The sequence below is a fragment of the Ursus arctos genome, unplaced genomic scaffold (genome assembly GCF_023065955.2).
Source record: "Ursus arctos isolate Adak ecotype North America unplaced genomic scaffold, UrsArc2.0 scaffold_33, whole genome shotgun sequence".
In the NCBI taxonomy this organism is placed as follows: domain Eukaryota; kingdom Metazoa; phylum Chordata; class Mammalia; order Carnivora; family Ursidae; genus Ursus; species Ursus arctos.
This window is the reverse complement of record NW_026623019.1, coordinates 22,487,383-22,510,634: the sequence shown is the minus strand read 5'-3', so window position 1 is coordinate 22,510,634 and position 23,252 is coordinate 22,487,383. Positions and strand designations below refer to the sequence as shown.

Sequence of the window (23,252 nt, the reverse complement as noted above, 5' to 3'; positions counted from 1 at the left end):
CATTTCTACATAACAGTCCTTTGGTTCATCTCTCTTTCTTCTTTTTTAATTGAGCTATAATAAACATACAGTGTTACATTAGTTTCAGGGGTACAATATAATGATTCAGCAATTTGTACAATTTGACAAATTTGTCTGTGGCTTTTCCAGAATCTAAAAGCCCTTTTCCCATCCTTTTATTCTTCTGTGGACATTATTTCTTTGTTTCATTAAGATTGGTAAATTCAGTCACTCAACAAATTAAACACCTACTATGTTGTGTTATATAGGACATTATTCTAATGTAAGATGGGTGTATAAATAACACTAACATAATTCCACATGAAAATCTATTTTCAACTTAGTAGCAGGAAGTCCTTGCCTGTACAAGAAGTACTTGTGAGCTTCTTTTCTTTCTAACATTGAATTAAATTTAATGTTTTCAAGTCTTGCCTTGACTGTCAAATTTTATGTATAGTCCATGCAACCATGTTAACATTTATGGTTATATATGCTTTCTCTTTTTTCATTGACTATAATTCTCCCCTTTGTGGTCCATATCTTCTTATTTTTTTTAAGCCATCTCAGATCATTTTTGGATAGAAAGAATTATATTCATGTATTTCAGCAACTAGGTTTTTCAAACCCTTTGTAGAACAAATTTGGGCATATAAAAGTTCAGTTAAATGATTAAGTAATATTAATGATCTAATAAAACCAAAGCGAAAGTGTAGTATAGAACAATAGTCTTTGAAATCAACTAAACGTAATAACACAAAATACAGCTTCTGTAGCTTATCAGCTCTGCTACATTGGGATGAAATTACCTGAGCAGTTAAGATTTAAAGTTTTTATCAGAGTATGTTGTACATAGTACTCAATACATAATTATTTTTGTACAAGGTAGAAAATGATGTGTCCCAAAAAGGATATATTGGTAAAGTGCTATAGTAATTCACAGGAACGAAGATCGAAGATGGCTTTCTTAGGAGAAACTGGCTTTTGAATTGGAATGTAGAAAACAGTAGAATTTGAATATGCACAGGTGAGGGAGAAGAAACTAGAATGCCATGAGTATGGAGACAGTGAAGTATAAACCAGCCTAATTAAGACAGAAGGACCTTTGAGAAGTATAGTATAAGTTTGGTAAGGTAGCTTGGAAAAGGTTGTGGAGGATTTAAAGGCCTGGTTTATGGTTTAGTCAGTAGACAGTAAAGAATTTTTGAAGGTTCTTGAGCAGAGAACAAAGTTTTATGTGACGATAATTTCACTGCAGTGCCTGGGGAAAATCTGAATGAAGTTGAAGACTAGTGTTAGGAATGAGACAGTGCTCAGTATTATTAAGGGTATAGAACAACAGCATACTGTTATGGTATAGTGTAAATTGGTATAACCATTTTGGAAAAGTTTGGTATTAACTTTTTATTTATTTTTTGTGGTAAAGATGCAACAGTATTTTTTTCAGCTTTATTGAGATATAATTGAGATATAAAATTGTAAGATATTTAAAATGCACCTCATAAAAATAAATAAAATGCATGTCATGATGATTTGATATACCTAAACATTATGAAGTGTTTCCTCCCACCTAGTTAATTAACACATTTACATCTCACATATTTATCTTTTTTTTTTTTTAAGAACATTTAAGTTCTAGCCTCTTAAAACATCAATTATGCAATGCAGGGCTATCAGTTATAGTCATCATGTTATACATTAGATTCTCCAACCTTATTCATCTTAAATAATGGAAGTTTGGACCATTTTACCAGCCTCTCCCTTGTTCCCTTTTCCCCCAGACCCTAGCAACCAGTATTAACTTTTCAAGTTGAAGATGATGGGCAGACTGTATGTTATAGAAATTCTACCCTAGATTAAACCTGGAGACATGTTCAAGAAGAATGTTCAAAACTCAGTTGTTCGTAATAACAAAATTGATAGGAGAAATGAATGACTACAGTTATATGTAGCACCGTGGATGAATATCAAAAACATAGTGTTTAATGAAAAAGCGAGTCACCAAATAATAGTTTGATACCATTTATATATATCTCAAGAAATAGTAAATTTAATGTATTATTTGGTGATATATATATATATACATACATACATACAGTAAAAGACTAATAACGAAGAGAACAACAGTACAAAATTCATAATAGGGGATATCCTCAGGTGGGAAGGGAAAGAGGTATGATTGGGAAGAGGCACATGGGGGATGCCAAAATTTTGATAATGTTCAAATTCTTAACCTACGTTTTGGGTTATTTTCTTTTTACCTTACGTGTGTCATTATATATTTCCATGGCAAATGCAAAATTTTTCGTAATTAAAAAAATTTAGATTTTCTCAGTCTATCATTGTAACGGGGAAAAGAAAAAGATTGAAACCATTTAGAAAAATACTTCACTTTAGGGATGATTTATTTTCACCTTTAAAAATTCCTGGGTATATTAATGTACAGTAAAAGATGATTTAACCATGGCAAAAAGAAGAGCTTTCTTTCTTTGAGGAAGGAGAAAAATGGAGAGAGGAAAGAGATAGAGAAGTATTTTTCACTTTTCTGTTTTTCAAGGTTTGGGAGTTTTTAATTGTTGAAATATTTCTTAAATCTATCTTGTCTTCCCTTTTCACAAGCACTTTTCTAATTTTGGTCCTCATTATCTCTTACTGGTATTATTTCAGTAATTTTTAACAACTCTTTCTGCTTTCTGCCTTCTAATGCTAGTAGTAATTTCTCTTATACACTGCTACCAAATGACTTCTAAAAAGCATGACATCCACCATGCCACACCAAGTGCTTAAACTTCAGTGTCTGTTGAATCAAGTACAGTGTCCTTGACCCGATACGTAAAGTCGTCAGGCTGTGCTTTTCAAACTGAGAGTGCCACCTCATATAACCAGTCCAAAAATCAATTTAGTAGGTTTATAGATAGGTAGTAGAAAAATAGATAATAGGAAAAAAGAGAAAAATTTGAAGAGTCTATGACATCTATCTATTCATATTTTACAAAATTTGTTTCTATGTGTATATGTGCACATATACAGCACACACACACAAGTACATACACGTACACTGACATGGGTGTATTCTGGGTCATGATCTAAGACATTCCTTAATGCGGATCACTGTCAAATAAGTATAAAAGCGTTGTTCTATGGTGTAGTTTCAACCGAATTAACTTCAGCCATATTCTTTCCCAGATTTTCTCCTAGCTAGAGCAAAGCACACCTATCACAGAATGCTCGATCCTCCCTGGCTTTGCTCAAGGTTCATGTCACTTGTCATCTTCTCTCTGAAGCTTGCTTTCATTGCCCCACCCCAAACACCAAACACAAAAAACCTGGATGTGATCTTTCCTTCTTTTTTTACCCCACAGCGTTTTGTTTTTCTTATGGCACATTTCACACAGCACATTTTTATTATCCTTCTTAACAGATTAAAAATCCTTTGTGGACATGGACTTTATCTTGTACATCCTTGTATCCTCATTTTAGTGTATAATATTTTCTACTTTAAAGATATTTTTTTAAGTATTAATTGAAATATAGGGCTTTATAAAAATGAATGCACATGAAAACAGTATGATTTTTTGTTTTTAAAAAGTGATCTTGGTTTTTTTTAAAAAGATTTGTTTATTTATTTTAGAGAGAGAGCATGTATGTGAGTGGTGGGAAGGGTCAGAGGGAGAGGGAAAGAGAGAATCTCCAGCAGACTCCCCGCTGCAAGCAGAGCCTGACCTGGGGCTCAGTCCCAGGACCCTGAGGTCATGACCTGAGCCGAAACCAACAGTCAGATGCTTAACCAACTAAGCCACCCAGGTGCCTCAAAAAAGTCATCCTTTTTTTTTTTTTTTTAAGATTTTATTTATTTATTTGTCAGAGAGAGAGTACAAGTAGGGGGGAGCAGGAGGCAGAGGGAGAAGCAGGCTCCCTGCTGAGCAAGGAGTACGATGTGGGACTTGATCCCAGGACCCTGGGATCATGACCTGAGGTAAAGTTAAACACTTAGCCGATTGAGCCACCCAGGCATCCCAAAAAGTCATCTTTGTTAAAGAAGTTTTGGAAACTACTGATAAGTGGAGAAATGATAATGGCAAAAATTAATATTTGATGGCTTTACTATATATTTGCCAGATACTATATTAAGTACTTAAGATGGTTATTTAATTTGCACAGTTAACTATGAAGTTGGTAGATATTATCTCAGTTTACAGATGCGGTGGGAAAAAATGACCTTAATTTTATTGACATGGAGAAAACTATTGATACTTTGTTTTGGTCCTACTTTTCTATGGATATATGCTTATTTTTTCCTCTAATAATGTAGAAACTATTATATGGACCATTTTTTAGTTAAATAAAGATGGTGAGCATTTTGGGTTCTTAAGTAATAATTCTTATACATTAAATAATTTAATTTTTAAATAACTAAATCGCTTTCAGTTACTCCACACTGAGAAAAAAAATTTTTGAATGTACCAGTTTGATATAACATTTCTTTGCTTACCACTGAGATTATATACTTTCTCGTGTTTATTGGTTGTAATGCCTGTCATATGGTTGTGACTATTTTTTCCAGTTTAAATAAAATAAGATAAAAACAGAGAGGGAGGCAAACCATAAGGGTCTCATTTATCTTTCAATTTTTTTTTAGTATTTTTGGAGATTTTTCATCAAGTTAAATGTATCAGTCTTTTCCTTTTAGTTTCCTCCATTCGGTATTATGTTCAGAGGGCTTTCCTACTCAAAGATGATAGATATTCATCTAGATTTTATTTTAATACTTATGTGTTTCCATTTTTTCAAAATTAGAAGAGTATTTTATATTACTCAATGATTCTATACTCCATATAAAACAATTTTGATAAAACAAATTTTTAAACAATAAAGTGAAATTTCCATAATCTCACAAAAATAAATCTCCTAAGAGTTAGTAAATTTTTAGTATATGTCCTTCCAGAATGTTTTCTTTGCACATAATGTCATAATATTGAGACCATGTGAATGTATTTTATAGTTCTGTATCATTTTTAGTGATTTCAGAGTTATTTGACTTTGGGATGATTTTTTTGCACTTAAATATGTCTGGGTCTGTGGTGCAAGATGGCAGGGATTTACTTAACTTGATTTTTTTTCCCCAGTTAGCCACTTATCCTGTAACCTACATTTACTCTGTAATTCAGCCTTTTCTCACTTTTTTAAAATACCAGAATTATATTACAATAAATTCTTATATCTGAAATCTCTTCCTGGACTTTCTTTTCTGGTACACTGCTCTGTTAACCCAGGTGCCCTGACCACACTGTTGTAGTTATTTTTGCTGTGTGGTGTATAATTATTTGGTAGGTAAATTCTTCTGCATTGCATTAACTTTTTGTTTCTATCCTGTGTTCTCCCAGCTGAAATTTTGACTGGAATTTCAATTGAAATTTTATTGAATTTACAAAGTAATATTTAGTCTTCCCATCACTTTGTTCCATGTCTTTTTCAATATTTTACGGTTTCCTTTACAGATTCTAAACATTTCTGAATTTTATTTTTAGGGATATTTTTTATAGCTACTGGGAGAAATGGTTTTTCTAGTTATATTTTCTACCTGCTAATTACTGATATAGAGAAAAGTTTTTTTAATTTTGGGGTTTTGTTTTTTGTTATTTATTTTTTACAATTGAAAATAATTATAAAAACTTATTACTATTTATTATTTCTCATAAGTTTTCAGTTCTTTTGGGTTTTAAAGATAGATGAATGACAACTTGTAACAGAGCATTTTTAATATGTTTTATTCCAGTATAGAAATATTTCAAAGCTCTAATATTATTCTGTTATGTTTGTAGTTTGAGATTAATCATAAATATCTTATTCGCTTTCACAATAATTACAATTATATATTTGGGTAGAAGCAGAAATATTGTCAGCAGTTTAAAGTTGCTTTAGAAAATGAATTGAAATCAGGAAAATCAGGATTTTTTTTCCTCTTAAACTTTTCACAGACGAATATTGTAAACCAATTCTGGTTTTTTTTGGTGTGTTTTTTTTTTTAAGATTTTATTTTTAAGTAATCTTACACCCAAGGTGAGGCTTAAACTCAAAACCCTGAGATCAAGAGTCACATGCTGTACTGACTGAGCCAGACAGGCACCCCAGAACTATCTTAGTTCTAAAATAGTGTTTTTCTCTCACAGGAAGTAGTTCTGAAAGATGGAAGAATTGAAAGACTAAAGTTGGAACTTGAAAGGAAAGATGCTGAAATCCAGAAGCTGAAAAATGTGATCACTCAATGGGAGGTTTGTAATTATTTACTGCTGTAAACGAATTCTATAAAATTGCACTTTTCTGTTTTTCTTGTATGTTAATATGTATAATATTTGATTAATAGAAATAATATTTCTGCTGTTTAGGTTTTTAAACTCTCAATTATATAAAATCTGAATAACAATATGATTTTTTATCATGTGAAAAAATATATAATATTAAATTTGCCATTTTAACCATTTTTAAGTGTATAATTAATTGGCATTAATTATCTTCACAGTGTTGTGTAGTTATCACCACTATCTATTTCCAGAACTTTTTCATCATCCCAAATTCTGTACCCATTAAATAACACCCCCATTTCCCTTTTCTTGCAACCTCTGTAACCTCTAATCCCAATGAATTTGCTTTATTCTAGTTTCTTCATATAAGTGGAATCATATATTTGTCTTTGTGTGTCTGGCTTATTTCACTTAGCATAATGTTTTCAAGTTTCATCCATGTTTTTGCGTGTATCAGAATTTCATTCTTTTTATGGGTGAATAATAGTCCACACTACATTTTGTTTATTCTGTTCCATTTGTGGACACTTGCATTGTTCCACCATTTCACTATTGTGAACAATGCTGCCATGAACATTAGTGCACAAGTATCTGAGTCTCTGCTTTCAGTTCTTTTGGGTATATACCTGAAAGTGGAATTGCTGGATCATAAAGTAGTTCTGTGTTTAACTTCTGGAGAAACTGCCAGACTGTTTTCCATAGCACCTGCACCATTTTCCATTCCCATCATCAATGCACAAAGGTTCCAATTTCTCCACATCCTCACCAACACTTGCTATTTATACATTTGTTTTTAAAACCACAAACCTACATGTTACTCTTTTACTTGCTTTCTTAGGCTTTTCAAAAAACTCATTCATTTCAAGTGTCATTCTTTTTTGACTAATATTTGTTCACTCAACAGTTATTTACTGAGTGTCTATAATGTTCCAGGTAGTTTTCTGGGCCCCACATAATGTAATAGTGAAAAAAATGATAAATCAAGTTCCAGCCCTGATGGTTCTTATATTTTCCTTCTCTTCTACACATGCCGTTAGGAATCATACCTACTGAAACCTTTTTGGACTGCATTCACCCAACTCCCTTAGCTTTTTCTTTGTGATTTATAGTTTCCTTTTCTTTTGTTGGGCACAACAAAGGTAAAGAAGATGTGGCATGCATGTGTTTGTGTGTGTGCATGTGTGTGTGCGTGTGTGTGTGTGTGTGTGTGTGTGTGATGGAATATTATTCAGCCATAAAAAGAATGAAATCTTGCCATTTGCAACAGCATGGATGGATCTAGAGAATATAATGCTAAGTGAAATAAGGCAGTTAGAGAAAGACAAACACTATATGATCTCACTCATATGTGGAATTTAAGAAAAAACAAAACAAAAAACCAAAGAAACAAAAAAAAGGGGGGGAGAGACAAACCAAGAAACAGAATCTTAACTATAGAGAACAAACTGATGGTTACCAGAGGGGAGGTGGGTGGGATGGGGGAAATAGATGATGGGGATTAAAGAGTACACTTATCATGATGAAAAAAAATAGAATTAAATAAATAAACCCAAAGCTTCATAAATTATGGGCAGAAAAAAAAGAACTGCAATTAGAACCACCGGATTGGTGCTAAATGAATATATACTTCAATTCTTACCTAAAACCTTGGCCTAAATATATTATAAGATGTATATAAATAAATTCATAAGACATATATAAAAATATGTATGAAATATATGTGTATATGTATTATATATATAATATATGTATATGTGTACATATGTATGTGTATTATATATGTATTATATACACATGTATATATGTATTATATATGTGTGTGTATATATGTATGTATGTGTGTGTAAATATATATATATGCATGCGTGAAGCCTAGAGTGAAGACAGTGTAGTAAAACAATGAACAGGTATGGAATGTGAGAGGAACAGCACATTTCGAACAGGTTTGGGCACTGGGGACTAATATCTGATTTTGTATAGGCTGAGTTTGAAATGGCTATGGATGTAGGCATAGATGTTCAGGATGCAGCTGAACTCACAATATATGTATCATTTAACCTAAGTGCTCTCTTTTTCATGAAATTAAAAATGCTAATAAGCGTCCTGTATATTTCACTTATGCTCTTTTAAATTGCATGACATTAGTATGTTATACATTTTGTTTTTATAGATAAATTTGCTATTCAGGGTTGTATATACAAAACTATATATGCTATTTTTATGGGCAACATCAAGATTTTTCATAGGTAATTTTGCTTGTTTGCAATTTATGCTTTATGAGCTGACTTTAGACCCGAAGCCTGCTTTAAGGGGTGTCTCTGTGTATACTGATCTGTACCTTGGACAACAGGCTTGAGCAGGAGATAGAGTTTGGCAAGATATTAACATTGATTCAGGCCCTGAGAGAGAGTTTCTTAGAAACAGTTTCATATTCATAGTGGATATATATTCATAGTGAATCTACTTGTAGTTAACTATGTGTGGTTTTCCCCTTCATATTTTTATGTGTCCATCTGACTTACCTCCCTTATTCATTCCTAAGCTTCTCAGAAGTTCTGTTCCCTTTATATTTACTGTGATGCTTACTTCTGTTCAGGATATTGTCTACAGTATTGCTGAGTATCATTACTGGTTTATTATCAGCAATTTACTGGATAGAGTGTTTAGTAAAAGCTATCTTTATTGACCTTGATTTAAAATACATATGCTTTACAAAACAGATTTTTGAATCAGTAACTTCTGTACTTACGTGCATACGTGTTAAGAGAAGAAATGACAAGTTTCTTATGCTGATCTGCTTTCTTTCTCTGATCTTTTGTTTTTCCACAATGTATTAAATGTATTGTTTTCTCCAATGTGTTAATATATTAAATATGTATAAATAATTAAGTCTGTTTAAGATATGTTCAATAAGCGTAGTGTAGGGGGAAAATTCCTTGGAATAAAGATGTTGATGTGGGAACATATTTTCTCTTGTTCATAAGTGTATAATTGTGTCATCTATATATTATGAGCAGAAGCTAGGTCATTAGGAAAAAGAAATGAAAAAGAATTGAAAGAAATTCCAGTAAATTATTAATTCATGTCAACTAAAAGTTACTTTAACAACATATAGTTAATGAAATAATGAGAGATTAATAAAGCCTTAAATGAGCAGACATAGTACTGTGCTGTACGGTTCTGTAACTACTGTGTGTGTGTGCCTAGGCACTCTCAGTAGTTAGTAGCCACATATTGGACAATGGCGATACAGAACAGATGCTGAAAGTTCTAGTATAGAACTGGACAGTCTTGGTCTAGAGCTGTGAATCATCTTTCTTTGTTTTCATCTAATTATTTTGAATTGTATAAGGGTTTTGTTTAAGGAAAAAAAGAAAGAACTTCAAGAAAATTTAGTATTATCCTGAATTTTCTCCAGTTTTATCTCTTTCTTCTTTATTTTTCAATCACTTAAAATATTAATTTCTGTTATTGTACCATGAAATTAATTTAGGAGGAGACAGTAATGAATACCTTTTCCTCCATCCTATTACTTTCAAAAGTAATTTCTGTCTTTCAGCAAGCCTAGAATTCATAGCTCCGTAAATTCAGAGCAAATCACTAATTACATCATTTACTTTAAAAAAATTAAATCTTTTTTCTTTGACTATTAGGCAAAGTATAAAGAAGTAAAGGCAAGAAATGCACAGTTATTGAAAATGCTTCAGGAAGGTGAAAGTAAGTGATTTGTGTGTTTTTGGAATTAAAAGTAACCTTAAAAAATATTTGAAGATAATTTTTCAAGATATATGATTAACTCAATAAAATAAAAAATTTTCCCAGAGTAATTCAGATTGAATTGTTGCTGATAATTTTATTATTACAAGTCACTCTTACAGCACCTTAGTATAATACAGGTTTCCAACTATTCAGGTAAGAGAAAGCTTAAAATTTCAATTCTTATAAAGTATTGAACCACATTCAGCAGGAAAACAAGAATAGACCTTGCTTAAGATTCTCTTTTTAATTATTAGAGGAAAATATCTATCATCATTTTAGGTTTTCCTTCCCTCCTTCCCCCCAGTCTTTTTTTTTTTTTTTAAATTCATTTATTTATTTTAGAGCGAGAGAGAGAGTGAGAGCGTGTGTGCACACATGAGCAGGAAGAAGAGCAGAGGGAGAGGAACAAGCAGATTCTGTGCTGAGCGCAGGGCCCGACGTGGGGCTTGATCTCACAACCCTGAGATCATGACCTGAGCCAAAACCAAGAGTTGAACACTTAACCAACTGAGCCACCCAGGCGCCCCTCCCCAACTCTTTATGCTTTTGCAGCTGCTCTAAACTTCGGCAATATTTCAGCAGCAGGAAGCCAAGGAAATCAATATAAAATGATTAGAGATAATCACCTTAGTAAAGTATATCAACATCAGTTGCATTCCTGATTATGATACTTACCTTGAAAGTTCTTTGAAAATTTTTCATTCATAACAGAAAAGGAAGTGTGTGTTAATTTTTTAATATGAAGCTTATGCAAAGGAAATTATATATCATAAAAATCACATAAAAAGATCTGAATAAGAGAAAATCTTCTGAATAAACAAAGTTAAGTTTAATAAACAGTTTTCCCTGTTAATATGTGTCAGTGATATTCCAAATAGATCTCTTGTGAGTACTGTATAGTGTTCACAAAATTGTGAAACTTACCTTGAATCAGAATAAACAAGATACCAAATTGAAGATACCAGGAATGGAATTGTCCAATCAAAATTTAAACTATATTAAACATCAGTTATCAAAACATATGAGTATGTTTTACTCATATTCAGGAATCATGTTCAGTTGAACAGATTATATGGCGTTGAAATAGATTCAGACTTACTGTTTGATAACTTTACTATTTTTTATAATCTAGCATATGCCTTAATTATGATGAAATAGAAGTTAAAGAATAATGGGGAAAGGCATTATTTGGACAGAACAAAATTATGAAGAAAATAATTGTTTACAAGCTATATTTCTAATTAAGAAATTAGGGGTGTCATTGGACAAGGGATGCATGACTTTTAAATATGTAAAAACAAAGTAATATTCCTATTTAGGGAAACATTTGTGAAAAGTGAAAAAGTTAATTGATAAAAATTTTCTCTCAAAAATACATTTAAAATGCTACCAGTAAATAACATCAGTGTCCATACTGTATACTATAAAAAAAATCCAAGCAGGGTAGGGATGCCAGGCTGACTCTTGATCTCGTGGTCGTGAGTTCAAACCCCATGTTGGGTGTAGAGGTTACTTAAAAAAAAATACAAGTAGCTCAGTGATGGGCATTAAGGAGGGCACGTGATGTGATGTGCACTGGGTGTTATATGCAACAAATGAATCATTGAACACTATGTCAAAAACTAATGATGTACTAAATATTGGCTAATTGAATTTAAATTAAAATCCAAGTAGAAGAATTTTATGTAGAATATCACATGAAAAATACAGTACATTAGAGCACACATACTCTAGCATTTATAATGTTGAGTGTGAATACAGTCAGCTCTATTATAATGCAACACATATTCCTAAAAATCACCAAACTCTTCAAAAGCACACAATTAAAACCACAGGGTTTATAGGAAAATGGGGTTAGGAGGGTGCAACACTCAAAAAAAAAAACTTCATCAGAGACACATTAAAAAAAAGTTGGGAACTTAATAAAAACAGTAACACAGTTTTATACATGTTAAAGTGGTTAAGCACAAATACTATAATAGATATGGCACTTTACTTTACTTGGAAGGCTGCCTTAGGTTTGCTGGTGGAAATAGGCTTCAGAGGGTCAGGTTGTGTGTTACTGTGAAACAATGGAAGGATGCAAAGTTGGTGTGGTTCTTAACAGTGAACAGAGATAGCTGGTAGATGTTTGAGGTGTGTGCATGGGTGCTGTTTTCTGTATTTGTGAAATTATGCTCAAGCAAGTGCAAAATTTATGTTATGATCAAGTTGTTCCATAATACAGCTATCTCAATGAAACAAATTTGTGTTTTCAAAACAAGCATGTTATTGGAAAACTGACTGTAATTGAAATGTTACATAATTATTAAAAATCACTAGTTCTCAGTGAGTATGCCTAATTCTGGGGAGAGGGGATGTGAAAGTTACCAAGTTGAATCTTGAGAGACTATGATTTGATTCTTGACACAGCGTCTCACCTGACTGCATTAAACTATGAAAGATAAATTTGAATTACAGTGTTATATTGGTAGAGCTGTGGTGACAACAGTACTCATATATTTGATCTTTTCCTCCTTCACTAAATTTATTACCGTTTTACCTCTTCAGTCTCTCCTGGTTTGTTTTCAAAGTTGAGGAGTTAGTTTTTCATGCATTGTAACCATTATCATGGGTTAAAGAAGTTGTTAGTCATGTGGAGATTTTTAAAGCTTAGGAAACCTGGGGGCCGAAATGTAGATAGATCCCTTGCTTCCCCAAAGAGGGGAAACCTCTAGACAAAGGAAGAGTTCTGAAAGACCACATGTGTGTAATGTAATCAGTCATGATCATATGAGCTACTTTCACTTGACAGTGCTTATTGGTATGAACAGTCAGATAAGAATCATTTTCGTGGGCTTTACGGTGCTGCTCACCCTGACAACAAAACAAAACAAAATAAAAACATTCTACCTTGTTTTTAAAATCTTGCTCTAAGATTAGTCCAGATATTTGTTTTATCCCTATGAGAAATTGTTTATGACCTTGTCCTCTTTAGAATAGCTGGAAAAAATTTATTTTTCAAGCTATCTATACAATTCATATTTTAATACTACAGAAAATGTAAAATTTCCAAGAAAAACTGCTGTAGTAATAATCATGATCAGAATTTACCAGTGAAAAAATAAGAGCTATATAGAATTAAGAAATAATTCATTCGGTATAAGGACAATGAATTTTTGCCCAACTACACTGCTGTCTTGGTTCAGGTATTTGAGTGATTGAAAAGATTATACTGCTGTTTTTCCTTTCTTGTCAGTGAAAGATAAAGCAGAAATACTTCTGCAAGTTGATGAATCACAAAGTATCAAGAATGAGCTAACTATACAGGTAAGAAAAACTGTGAAATATACAGGACTGGTTTTCTTAAGCTATTTTTCTATAGTCCTAAATTATGGAAGTCGATTAAACAAAAATACAGCCCATCAACTGTGATAAAGTGAAACAAATTATACTTCATTATTATCATGTAACAGCAAATGAATGAAGATTCTGTTTACTGTGCTGAGAGAGGTAGGTATGTCCTGGAGACTAAGGGAAGATAAGGTTGTATTTTAGTTGATGCAGACTAATATAGAGATAAAAAGGGCAGATAGAACTTGCCCTGTTCATGGATTTGACTTTCTTCCCTTCCCATCTTTACTCTGCATTTTCTCTTAGAATAGTGAGCTTCTCCTATTTGTCTTCAGTATAAAACTGAGTAAAATGCCTAACTGAAATTCTGTGTGTGCTTGGTGGGTGGGAGGTGGTTCTTCTCTGATGTCTGTTCATCTAGTAATCAAATTCATCATTGTGAGTGAACTTTAAGAATTAAGAGTATTTGCCTAAAGAGACAAAGTCTTTTTTAAATTGAACGTTTGGTTTTAGGTGACTTCACTTCATGCTGCATTAGAACAAGAAAGATCTAAAGTGAAAGTATTACAAGCAGAACTAGCCAAATACCAGGTATGCTTTTATAATTTTGAAAGTGTTCTCATCCCAAATAATACACTTAGAATAGATACTATGTGAGAATAAAGCACTATTTCATTCAGTCCAAAATCTGTTTTGCCAAATGTATTAATAATTTTGTTGTTATTGGTCATATAATTTACACTTAAGGAAATGTTAGGGTTATTCTAAATATTGGTCTATGCAGCAATAACTTAAGTAAAATCCTTGGTGCATGATGTGGCATATGTGCCAGGAACTGCACTGAGGGAAGGTACATAATGACGTTTGTCCTATTATATAATTTTGATCACTTGGGTACAGCAGTTTCTCCTAGATATCCCCATTGTAAAGATAATCTTTCCCCCTTTATAATTAATAAATATGTGAAATGATACTTTGAGATTGTGTGAATATCCTTTTCTTTTTACCCAGTGGTTTTAACATCCATTGATGATATTTGTATCAGTTATTATTTGGGTGGTTGCAAAATAGTGATTTTTTTTCTAATTCTATTATTTCTTCTGCATTTACAAGCTGGCATTCAGCATTTTTTTCTGGACGAAGCAGTAAAAAAAAATCAGTTCTTTGTTTCAATATATGTGTATATGTATATGTGTGTATATACACACACACACACATATATTTGTATGTACGTATGTGTGTCTAAGTCATGATATAAAAATGTGTTAATTAATGTGGGGGGTCATAGTCCAAAAGGTTTGAAAGCCACCAGTGTTGGCCTGGAGAACATAGAAGTTTTAACAGCCCCAGGTTTGACCTCTCATCAGTCTAGGAAGGAGAATTCCCTTTGCCTGGGAGACTTGGAAAAAGATCCTTGAATTTTGTGTGGGTTTTTTTGTTTTGTTTTGTTTTTGTTTTTAATCTTGTTGAAAAACAAGGTAAGAGTTTTAAGCTGTATAACACTGGTACTTATGCATAGTGGGTATCTACTTTGTAGGAAAGTTTTTAATAAATGTATTTGTATTTTCCTGCTACAGGTAATAAATTTTGTTTTTAATACATGGCATTACACATCTCAGTTCCCATATACCCTCTTCTACTTTTTTTTTCTTTGAATGAATCTGTGCAAAACTTTTATTTGGTCAGGGATGAATAATGGCATTCTTATACTTGATTTTTTATTTAAAAAAGATTGATGTAGAAATGTTGATGACCACCAAGAGGGAAGTTATAAGCAGAACAAGGATGAAAGCAACAAAGAGTAGCTGCCAACACTAATAAATGGGTCTGGATTCCATGTGCCCCTGATAGAACCACCACTTTAAGGAATGCACTTCCACAGACAAGTACTAGTTCCCAAACGTGGCTGACCATGCAAGTGACCAAGAATCACTTGGGAACTTTTTGAATTACAGATTGTGCAGCCCACTTCTGGTAATTATAAATAAGTAGATCTGGGATAAAGCCTAGACATCAGAATTTGAAAAATATCACCATTTAAGTGATTCTGTTGATCAACTAAGTTTGGGTATCATTGCCATCATTTATAAAAATGGAAAACTATAAAATTATTGTAAAGAAAATACATCAGACCATTACTTTGGTTAAAATGGAGGGTAGAATAGTTAAGGATGATTTTAATTTCCTTTTTTGTACCTTGGTACTTTCTGTATTTCTACACTGAGTATTTGCTTTTTAACTCAGAGTCAGGCAGAAAATGTTATGTTAAAAGTAATAAATGTAAAATACTTCTTATCTTTTAAGCTCCTACTTCTTTCCTTGGCTCAAATCAAATACCATAGGTGGAGTTTCATTTGGAGCAAATTAAATACAGATTCATATATGTCGCTGAGCAATATGAAAAGTATAACCTGCTTTTCAACTCACTGATGAACAAAATCAGATTTCTAAAGCTATCTAATATGAACAAGACTAACTTGGATTAGAAATTGAATTATTCTAAAAGGTAATGAACTGAATTAGCAAATTTGCTGATTATATGAAGCAAATTGTTTATTTTAGTATTGATCAAAAATTATATATTTTTTAAAAACCTGGAACAGTCCAAAGGAGCTCTAAAAAATAAAATATTGGTGATCTCACTAAGTCTAAACTAATTCAAGTGGAAGTAACTGTTTCATCTAACCTGCTTTAACCATTTGTAAAAAGGAAGACACATGTTGTGGTGAGCGCTGGGTGTTATACAGAACTAATGAGTTATTGAGTACTATGTCAAAAACTAATGACGAGTATACTGTACAGTAGCTAACTGAACATAATAAAAAAAATAACCTCGTAAAAATAATTTAGTGGTATGCACATTCAAATTTGCAACGAAATTTACTTCTTTCTCATACTCAAAATGCCTTTGGTCTCATTTATTCTTAAAATGAAAATGCCCCTAAAATGATACTTCCTAAATAATTTGCCCTATTTTTCTTTACAGGGTGGCAGAAAAGGGAAAAGAAACTCTGAATCCGACCAGTGTAGGTGATTCCATTAGCCTTTGAGGTCAACACAAAAATTAAAACTTTCAGGGTTTTGCAAAAATGTATATATTTAAGCTGTGCAACTGCTAAACTATGCAGTTTTTGTTGAAGAAACTTTAAAATGATTAGCTCACTAACAGTATAATTTTATGTCCTTTTGGCTTAAAGTGAAAAGAAGAAAAATAGAATTCCAGCAGAACTCAATGATTATTGTTTACTATCCATACTTCTTATCACTTTAGTTTTTCATCAGTCAATAAAATTAATTTACTCTTCCATTAATATGTTTGATTTTTTAAATTTCAGAAACAATGTGAAAGTATTATTAATTGGATTGTTTAAGTTCAGTGAATATTTACTGAGCACTTTCTGCATGCTAAACCCTACAGGACTTGCAAAATGAGTGAAAAATGGTGGATACCCTCAAGTAGTTTATGCTCAGGGGACATAGAAGTGGGGGATGGTGTAAAGACAACAGCAAAAGTAATTACCATACCTATTAGAGTGTGATAGCATATGGTTTGGAAATTGAGAAAACTTGCATGAGATAGTTTTTGGAGGGTAAGATACCTTTGCTGTAAATTTGTTGAGAGGCATTCCAGGCAGAAGTAGCAAAATCTGTGCTGAAATACTTATTTAAAGAACAGTCTGTCTTATGGACAGAAACATGACACACTGAGAAAAGAAAGAATGCTGGAGGAATGAATGAGAGATTTTTCATGGGTTTCATCAATTGCTAAAATAAATAGTAGTATATGGGCTTGATTTTGTTTTTAGTGTAGTCAGTGAAATACAAATATGATTCATTAAAATACAGAGGGTTTTTGGTTTTACAACAAAAATGAATGCATAAATACTGACCTTGGCCTCCAAAACCAGCATTATATGAAAATTCCACTTCCTGTAAGTGTTTGAAAGAAAAAAATACTTAATATCATCATTGCTTGTATGTCTGGGTTCTTCCATGAGGTTACATGAACCTTACAAAGAATTATGACTTCTTATTTTTCCCTATATTCCCAGCACTTAGTCCTTTATGTGGCACAGAATAGATACTGAATAATTATTTAATAAAGTGGTAAAGCTTTTTTAGATAGTTTTTCCTAATTTTACCTCTGATTAAGAATAGGTGCCATTAGAACCTAATTAATTCATTAAATATATATGGTCATATTCCATGATGCCATATTTTTCAACTCTGATGAACAAAATCAGATTTCTAATGTCCTATATGAACAAGCTAGGCAGACCTTGAATGGTTTCAGTTATAACTGAATTACCCAAGTAGTTTATGAACTGAATTACCAAAGCACACGGTATCATCTGCTTTTGATGCCTGCACATTATCCATTTAGTACATTATCTAGCATCTAGCACAGTGCCTGACACATAGTAGACGCTAAACAGTTATGCCATTTTCTACTTGTGTATATTGATTTAAAATCACCTGGGCAAATAGAAAACTTCATTGATCACCCTCTTTTGAGTTGGGTGGTTTCTGGAGTACTGTATGCATTGCTCTGTTTTTCTCCCTGAATTCTTTTTCCTTGACTGATATATCCACTTCTATAGCTTAATCTAGCATTTCTGGGCTGATACATGAGTTTCATCAGGGAAAGCTTTATCTAGTAAGAGAGAGAAAAGACAATCAGTGATCAATTGGGGTTTCTTTTCCATTAAATTGATTTCTCGGGCATTCGCTTTTAATATTATTATTTAGATTCTTTTCCATTTCCTGAATGTTCTTTGAAATTATTGATAGTTTATCGTGTGCCAGGTATTGTGCTAAGCACTAGAGATGCAAATATATCCATAGTCAATTGGAAGAAAACAGAAATGTAAAGAAATACTCAAAAAATATTCCAATAAAAAATACTGATATATTCAAATTGCTATTGGAGTACAGAAGAAAATGCATCTTACCATTTTAAAGGAGTATCTTAGGCAATTTATTTTAATTATTTCAAACTTCATTAATAAGGTCTTACTTAAAATGCGATTATGGCAATATAGCTGGTTAATTAAATTCAGCATTTATTTTTAACATCTGTGGGATTTTTGGCATTTTCTGTAGTGTGTTTGTAAAGCCAGAGGAACTAGAGCTATGTTGAAGTCCCACTTCTGTTACTTATTAGTTGTATGACTTTGACTCATAGTGACTATTCAATAAATGATTGAACAGAGTGAAATTGGGTATCAAATGAGAAAAGCTAATGAAAGTGTTGGGTTAAAAAAACTGTGAGATGCAATCTCTTCCTTCAAATTATTTTCAGTCTAATAGGAATAAAAAATAGCACATAAGTAACTAAAATTCAAGGTACAATATAGTGGATTCCATAAGGAGAGTATATTTGTTAGGAAAGTCAGATGTTACTTATAGAAAAAAATAGTATTTTTTAACTGCTTCCTGAAGGACAGGCAGCTTTTAAGTGTATAGGTCATGTAACACAAAAGGAGAATAAAAAAGATGGAAAAAGGAGAAACAATGGAGTGTTCGGGAATGGAAAGATAAAGAACGTATTGAGGAAAGAGATTGCCTTCATTTTGCCTGAAGTATAGGACAATAATGAGACAGCCAGAGAGGTGGTTTGTGGATAGCTATCATTCATCTTAAATTTCAGATTAAGAAATCTCTACATAATCTGGTAGGCACGGGAAAGTTTATGGACAAAGGAGTGATGTAATCCAAGTTGCCCTTTAAGAAGATTGAAATGGCAGTGATGTCATAACAAATTATAGAAGAAATTAATTTGGGAGAGAGTGTCAAGGAAGCTCCAATAACAGAAATACCGGGTAAAGAGGATCTGAACTAGAGGGATGGCAGTAGAATTCAGAAAATGGAGTAAAAAACGTTCCTTGCCATATAACAATTTAAGAATATTTGAGCAAAATTGAAGGATTTAAAAAAGAAACACGATTTCATGACACAGACATTAGTAAATTTCAATGACTTAGGTTTTATACACTATGGGAATGAAAAATTACTGAAGCAACGAGCAAGATGGTAAGTGAAAGATAGTCTAAGATGCTCCAAAATCTGTCATCGAGGAGTTTTCCTGGGTAAAATTTTGATTGGATTTGAAATGTCACCTGCCATGAGCACCTGCTTCTAGTGCAGTTGCTAAGACGTGGGTGCCGTTACATGTACTGTTAGCAGCCTTGTGCTTTGGGTTTTGCCTTTAGGAAAAGTACTATGGCAATGTTTCAAGAACCAGAAAAACACTTATACCCACTAATTACTGATATTGGATAATTTACCCTTAGAAAATAATTTGAGAGAAGAGTAAGTTTGAAAAGATCCAGACAGGTATAACAGTATGTATAGTAGGGGAACCATGGAGTAACCTAAATGTCCAACTTCAGGGTCTCACCCAAGATCCAACCTGAATGACTAAATAATGTGACACATCAGTGGGAATTGTTATAAAAAAAAAAGTGTAATTAGGATGGCTATGTAAAAACATGGACTATGTTGAACAATGTTTAAATATAAAACCTAAATACACAGCTGTACCCTGGTTATAGCTATGTGAAAATATATGTGCACATGGACAAACTGGAAAGTAGTAATTCTGAAATAAAACTGCTTGCGTTGGATTAGGGAGATTATGGGGAATTATGGGTTAATTTTTCCCCCCAAAATTTTATCTAATGTACTGTTTCCTGTAATTAAGAAAAAGGAAAAACACTACTACTTGTTAAGTAATTTGCTGTTATGGGAGTAGGTTGTATTAACTTACCCATTTCATTGACCTGTTCAGTTGAATTCTGTTGATTTTTAAGAGACATCTCCTGGATGTGGAAGTTTTGTCTTTCCATCCAGAACCCTTCATCACAATAGAACTGTGCAGAGAAGGTAGTGTTGTCAATCGTGTGACTGTACGGCTGCAAGAAAACTTGTAAAATTTTACCAACCAGATTGATGTTTCCCTTGTTTTACTTCCCATTTAAAACATTTTAGAAGTTTTACTGCCATTAACCATGTCATATTGTTCTGGTGACATTTTCAATATTAACTTTTTTGATATTCATTATAAATGAAGATGTGAATTATTTCATAAATATTAAATATAGTATGTGCCTCGTGAATTTGTTAAGGAAGCAATAATTTTCTTCTCCATACCTCAGTATAGTGAGTACTGACTTTACCACCTTGTATAAAATTAGTTTTTTAAAATATAATTTTATTGAGATATAATTGACATACAACTGCGCATAATAAATGGGATAAGTGAACGTGCTTTGACATTTGTTAAGATTTGCCTTAGGCACCAATATGTGACTACCTAGTAAGTGTTATGTGTGGGCTTGAAAAGAATGTGTATTATGTAGTTGTTGCGTGCAGTATTCTCTATATGCCCAGTTAGATCACATTTCTTGAAATCTAATGGATCCTTAATGATTCTACCGCCTGTTCTGTCAGTTACTAAGAGAGATGTTAAATCTGTGATTATGGATTTGTCTACTTTTCTTTATGTTTGTCACTTCTGCTTTTGAGGTACATACAAATTTGAGTTTTTTCCTATCTTCCTGGTGATTTTCTTTTTACAAAGTGACTATCACTAGTTTGTTTTGTCCTTCTATTTTAAATCTCTCTCTTAACAGCAGTTTACACTTTTTAAAAATCCCAGTCTGACAAACCTTCTCTATTTCTGCTTCTCTCTTTTCCTCCTTTTCTTTGAATGATTGACTTGGTGACCTCCCCCTTTGTCAAGCCTTCAATGCTTTTAAGAAGTCCTTCCACATTTTAATTTTTATAAACTGGAGAGTTTGTCTGAACAAGCTGGTCTGTCATATCCCTGCAAAAGAAGGAACTAAAAATTCTGTTTGTTCTAGTTTGCTCTTTAATGGATCTATACCCACCACTTTATCATATAAAGTTTTATTGCAGAGACTGGGTTGGCATTTTTAAATAACTGTTTCAAGGCCCTATCATCAAGCCAGCTATTGCTGGAGAAAAACAACTGACAATTAGAATTTTAGTTACTCTTTTTCAACACTGTAGTTCACTTTGAGCCAGTGATTTTAACCTTACCAGACATAACATTTATGTCTAGTTACCCAATCAGTAACACTGTATATACTAGACTATATACATTAAGGTACCTTTTTTGGCTTCTATAAAGGAAAACGCTAGTCGTACTATTAAGATCTAGACTTACTAGCAAAGTATTTTTGGTCAGAGTAACGGGTTCTTTTCCTCCTATTTCTAAATATCAGCCTTTTATGCTTATAAGATAGAAAACAAAGTTATCGTGGAATATTATAGTAAATCAGTTCTCCAGATGATTTAAAAACAGCAGCCAGCCAGGCTGAAAACCACAGAGCTAAGAGGCAAAAGAGAAAAACAAACAGATTCAGGGAAAGTTTGTGTGTGTGTGTGTGTGTGTGTGTGTGTGTGTGTGTGTGTGCGTGCGCGCGCAAACTTGCATGTGCCTGTGTGTGTAAAACTCATCACACACAAATATTCTGAACTGCCCCTTCCTCTAATGTAGCCAGGAATTATTTGACCTATCTTCTATCAAGAAGTGGCATTTATGATTCTTTCTCTTGAATCTGGGTGGATTCTGTGACTGTTTTAGCCAAAAAAATATGGCAAAAATAACACTATACCTGTTTTTAAGCCTGGACCTTAAGACACTGGCAACTTCCACTTCTACCCATAAACTGTTTTGAGACCTCTATCCTATAAAAAATTCAAGTCACATGGAAGACCATCTGTAGGTAATCTGGTTGATGACCACTGCCTACCTAAGGGCCAGCGGCGACGGTAGGCCTTGTGAGCTAGCCATTTTGGACATTTCTCCTGGTCAAGGCTTCATTATGACCCCAGCCTGAGCTGCATTCTGACTGCACCTGCATGAGAGATGTCAAGTGAGAACTGCCCAGACAGCCCAGTGAGAGAGAACAAAGTTTTGCCTTAAGGTACTAAGTTTGAGAATAGTTTGTTATGCACCAAGAAATTACCAAAGCAAAATCTGTTACTTGGAAGAATGACAATAAACTCAGTGCATATGATGTTAGTGTTGGCAAAAGGTGGAGAGACCCTAAGGGTCTTGTTAATGAGTAGGGAAGGAACTTGAGACTTTTGGTGAGACCTTAAAAGACAGGGAGACAAAATGTTATTGGAAGCTGGAAAAAAGGGGGCTTCTTGTTTTGAAATGACAAGAGGTGGGTAACATTATAGCATATAGTAGCATGGAAAATAGAAAACCTCAGGAAGGTAAGTTTGGCCAGGAAGGCTTTTCAGACAATACAGAGTGTTACAACTGGTGTTTTATAACTGTGCTACAATACAGGAAGAAATCGAGCTAAAGGAGCAAGTTCTTGAGCAGAATTTAAAATATAAAGGAGCCAGGAATTGTTGGGTTCAAAAGCAAAGCTTAAACTCAGGCTTTCCCAGCCAAAGATTTTCAAAATAATAAATGGCTTCAGGGCAAAGATCAAATCAGAGGGATAACAATAAAGATTTCAGGATTAAGATCTCAAAGCTGTACTTGTTTAAGACCCTTGGTTAAGACTTCAAAGACTTAGGGAGTGCCTGGCAGAGCTACAAAGAATGCTAAGGGCATTGTGCTACAGCCTTATGGACGCACAGAGCAGAGAAGTTTTTGTCTCCGAAATAAGCATGGGTATGTTTTTTGTATAATGAAGCTGATTACAGGAAATGCACAAAAAATTTAAAGGCACTGTACCAGCTTGAACTGAAAAGGATAAGAACAATACAAAATAAAAGCAAGACCTTTGGATCATCAAACTTCTGGCAGGAAGCAGTCTGAGGAAGCTACCAAGATGTAAATGAGGGCTATTTTTTAAGAAAAAACAAGGGTGA

The 23,252-nt window shown here is 33.1% G+C and overlaps 1 protein-coding gene across 8 annotated transcripts in view; it reads left to right on the top strand.

The window, feature by feature from the left end:
- GKAP1 (G kinase anchoring protein 1) overlaps positions 1-16,702 on the top strand; it is an 82,118-nt gene extending 65,416 nt beyond the window's left edge. For 6 of the 8 annotated variants that reach the window (XM_057305565.1, XM_057305563.1, XM_057305564.1 and 3 more), the window contains 4 exons: positions 6,168-6,269; positions 9,953-10,016; positions 13,297-13,367; positions 13,905-16,702. In XM_057305565.1, coding sequence (XP_057161548.1) covers positions 6,168-6,269; positions 9,953-10,016; positions 13,297-13,367; positions 13,905-14,048 — 381 coding nt within the window. In that variant the 3' untranslated portion in view covers positions 14,049-16,702. The remainder of the gene's footprint in view (positions 1-6,167; positions 6,270-9,952; positions 10,017-13,296; positions 13,368-13,904) is intronic. The other 2 variants (XM_026518775.4, XM_026518778.4) reach the window with 1 other exon arrangement.
- The last annotated feature ends 6,550 nt before the right edge of the window (positions 16,703-23,252 follow it).